General features: G+C 47.9%; 1 protein-coding gene across 1 annotated transcript in view; it reads right to left on the reverse strand.

The window, feature by feature from the left end:
- Tent4a (terminal nucleotidyltransferase 4A) overlaps nt 1-4315 on the reverse strand; it is a 36708-nt gene that overhangs the window by 6689 nt on the left and 25704 nt on the right. The window contains exons 7-8 of the mRNA XM_029468235.1: nt 2681-2894; nt 335-461 (exon numbers count right to left, since the gene is read on the reverse strand). Coding sequence (XP_029324095.1) covers nt 335-461; nt 2681-2894 — 341 coding nt within the window. The remainder of the gene's footprint in view (nt 1-334; nt 462-2680; nt 2895-4315) is intronic.

Genomic DNA, 4315 nt, shown 5'->3' on the forward strand with positions numbered 1-4315 from the left:
CACAACCTAAGCAAGCACACCTGACAGCTGCTGGACAGGCACACAACCTAAGCAAGCACACCTGACAGCTGCTGGACAGGCACCAGCCGAGGCTTCCAAAGTCAGGGATCTGCTCTAATACAGAATGCCCCAAGTAAATTACCACCCCACTAAGAAATGCTGTCCTAGGCCACGGGATACCCAAAAGCCATCTTGTTGCCCCTAAAAGCTTTCCTCAAGGTCCACTCAAGTATGACAGTGTACCCATCCATGCCACAGAAGCACATGACGAGAAAAGTACACCTGCTACTCTACAGGAAAGAGGAGCCCAGAACCCAGGCACAAGACCCATTACCTTTCAGAATCCCTGTTGGGGTAAGATCTGGCGAGCGGTGACACAGCGTGGCTGAGCACAATGTAAGCGTAGTCAAACACCTGCTTCACCTGCATGGCCCCATAGGAACTCCGCCCAACATCGTTTCCTGCAACACAAAGGCACCTGTCTCTCATACAAGGTACTGTGAATAGGGGCTCACCACCAAATGCCTCCCAACTACAGCAGCTCAAGCAACAGGCTACTGTAAACACAGACCCGAGCGAGCTGCTGCAAGCTGCCTCTGACTGCAGTACACAGCGCATGGTATACAATTGCACTCAGGTTCAGTGCTTCAGACTCTGTGACCAGTCTATTCCTAACAATGGAAAGGGGGCAGTCACAAGTGTCTGACAGTTCACAGAGTCTGCTAAGACCCCAGGTAGCAGAAAAGGGAAAAAGAAAAAAAAAAAAAAAAAAAAGGGAAGCCCACACCACAAGGAAATCCAGAATATCCAACACACCAACCAGCAGTGTGGACTTGGCATGACCAATACCATGATAAGCCCTAAGTGGCACACAGTGTGACGGGGTCGCTCACACTAAACAGAGCATCAGAACTAGAAGGAAGCCCTTTAAGGGAAGAATGCTGTATTACAAACTCACAGAGCAAAGCAAATGAAGTTACCACTAGCATCAAGAGGAACTGTAACTCCTACATAGATTCACTGCTCAGTCACCTCAAGTATGGGATTTTAGGGAGGATATTGGAATTTCATCTTCCTAGACACAGCTACAGTCCAGGAGTAATGCAGGCACACTGAAATAGAACCTGAAGACATGGGACACTCAAGTAGATGACACACTGTTAGGACGTTCCCACGAAAATCCCACCTCCCCATCTATGGGATCCGTTAGCCACTTAAAGACAGCTGACTAGAATTGTCTATTTTCCTTTCAATAGATTTTTAAAGAAATTAGTCTCACCCTAGAACGAACAGTTTAAAAATGATCATTAAATTTGAGGACAGTAGGGGGAAGAAAATACCCATGGGAGGAGATACGGAGACAAAGTATGGAGCAGAGACTGAAAGAAAGGCCATCCAGAGACTGTCTCACCTGGGGATCTATCCCAAATACAGACAACAAACCCAGACACTATTGTGGATGCCAACAAGTGTTTGCTGACTGGAGCCTGATATAGCTGTCTCCTGAGAGGCTCTGCCAGAGCCTGACAAATACAGAAGTGGATGCTCACAGCCAATCACTGCACAGGGTCCCCAATGGAGAAGCTAGAGAATGGACTGAAGGAGCTGAAGAGGTTTGCATCCCCATAGGAGGAACAATAATATCAACCAATCAGACCCCCCCAGAGCTCCCAGGTACTAAACCACCAACCAGTGAGTACACATGGAGGGACCCATGGCTCCAGCCACATATGTAGCAGAGGATGGCCTTGTAGGACATCAATGAGAGGAGAGACCCCTTGGTCTTGTGAAGGCTCGAAGCTCCAATATAGGGGAATGCCAGGACAGGGAAGTGGGAGTAGGTGGGTTGGTGAGCAGGGGGAAGGGGGATGAGGATAGGGAGTTTTCAGAGGGGAAACCAGCAAAGGGGTAACATTTGAAATGTAAATAAAGAAAATATCTAATAAAAACATTATTTTTAAAAATTGAGGATAATAAATAAATAAGGAACAGGAGCAGAATAATAAGAGACTGAATACAAATGAAGGCACAAACTGGGATCTGAGAGTCATGTGGATAAGGCTCCCCTAGCACAGAACACCAATGTGGCCAGCTCAGGAGACCATGGCTGCAGCGCAGCGCACAGTTCCACGAAAGAAGAACAAAGCCAAGGCTTTTGCAGCCTCCCGTTGTCCTGTTGTCACAGCCTGCCCTGATCCCATCATGCATTTAGCCTATCATCCAAGACAGGCTCAATAGGCATGTGCAGAGTTGAAGAGCAAGCACCAGGAAGGACTATAACTAAACAAGAATGTGCAGCAGTTATCAGATTGGCAAGGACTTAAAGACCAAGTGTTACCACAGTGGGTGAGACAGGCACCCTTACACGTGCCAACGGAGTGGGGCTTGGAGTCCTAGCTCAGTCACCACATACTGCAAGAGCAACATTTGCACCGACATAGGAAAGCCAGGAGAATCACCTGCAGGAGACCCCACTCTTCACTTCCTGGCCCATGCTTCCTTCCTGAAGTGAATGTTTCCTGTGAGGATTCCCTGATTAGCCTTTCCTAGTTCTGATGTTTCCAGAATGTAAACATTTTAAAGTGCAGTAAACTCCTTAGAAACCTGAAAGTGTTCTCACTGAGTTCTGCTGGTAGAGATAAGCCAGCACTGTGCTCCCAGCCAGAGGGGGCAAGCTCACCAGGCAGTAAGGGGTCCTCAATGCACAGCATCGATGGTCGGTACCCACTGGTCATGGCTTTCATGATCTCTTCTTTGGCGATATAGGCACCTCCTTCTTTTATTCTAATACCAGTTTTTAAGTAATTAAAATTTCTTCCATAAAGTTCAAAAAATTCTACAAGAAGCATTCCCAGGTTTTCATCAGCTCTCCGGGCATCGATTCTTGGATGTAACTGTAAAAGCAAGAGAGCCACCGGCATATGAATTCAAGCTACACTCCAACGACACTCACCTAGCAGCTCTCCAGGAACCCACTGAGGGGTCCCCACTCGATAGCACCTGAGAAAACACAAGACAATGGACAGCCTCTGTCGGTGGGAGGCTTGAAAGAAAGAAGACATCTCAACATCCATTCAGACCACGACATCCAAACACACACATCTAGTTACCCTTATGCTGCCAATGGTAAGTTTTCCACATTCTGGATGGTGGCTGCACGGTTCATATCAATGTCATCATCCTGATATGCTACCAGTAGGTGGCAGGATGAGACTGAACAGTATCACAATCATTGGACCAGGATGTGAGTGGACAGAGCTAACTCTGCCTGGGAACTCACTTCCAGCTTTCACACATCACTGTCAGGCTACTTCACCAGCACACTTTGTTCTAGCAAGCCACATCCTCTCTGTGACTCTTGCCCACGGTCGCTGATAACTCCCAGGTGCCAGCAACTTTACAGACCTGAGCTGCCCACTACAGAATGAGCTTGGGCACGCCTATTACTCTCAGCACCCAAGAGTAGCGTGTGGCTCATCGCTTCCATGGTCACACAGAGAACTTGTCCTTTGCACAATTCTAGATAGTGAGGGTCAAGCCTCCCTAGTGTCCAAGTCCTGGTAGCACAGGGCTGAAACATGAATGTGGCCTTCCAGGAATAATCCCTCATAATGTCAGAGTTCTTCCCTCCTCTACATAACAGGGCAGTCCTCTTGCCAAGCCTTTATGTCCTTGCTTTTGAGCCAAATCAAATACTCAAGGCAGCCCAGTACAGGGCCCGGCCTTCTTCCCTCAGGCAGCTGTGAGATAAGCAGAATGCTACACCAGGTCCAGCCTCAGGTGAGTGGTCTCCAACACAGGCACAGAAGGAGGAGGGTTATCCCATCTATATAGCTCTGTGAGGTCTGACAGTCAGAAGGATCCCAGTAACAGCACACCAGGAAGCCTTGGGAAACCACACTCAAGGTAACATCACCTGTCCTGACAAGATATCCAAACACATTACCTCAAATCAGGGGTACTCAAGATATAAACAGAGGCCATGTAGCTAACAGTAATGTCACCCACTGTGATGGCTCAGCACTGTAAGCCTCTCCGCTGTCACACCTGGGGACGAATGCTTCAGGGGCAACACGTCTGCATCAAAGCTCACCACAGTCTGAGCTACAGTCTGACTTGCAGGCTAGCAGTGTCATTGGGAATAACAAACCCTCAGCAAGCACTCACAAAGGAGAACCAGTGATATACATGGGGAAAGAGACTTGGGCAGCTATGGGGATATACATACACTCTCAGTGATATACATGAGGACATACATACACTCTCAGTGATATACATGGGGACATGTATTCACTCTCAGTGATATACATGGGGA

The sequence above is a fragment of the Mus caroli genome, chromosome 13 (assembly GCF_900094665.2).
Source record: "Mus caroli chromosome 13, CAROLI_EIJ_v1.1, whole genome shotgun sequence".
Taxonomy (NCBI): domain Eukaryota; kingdom Metazoa; phylum Chordata; class Mammalia; order Rodentia; family Muridae; genus Mus; species Mus caroli.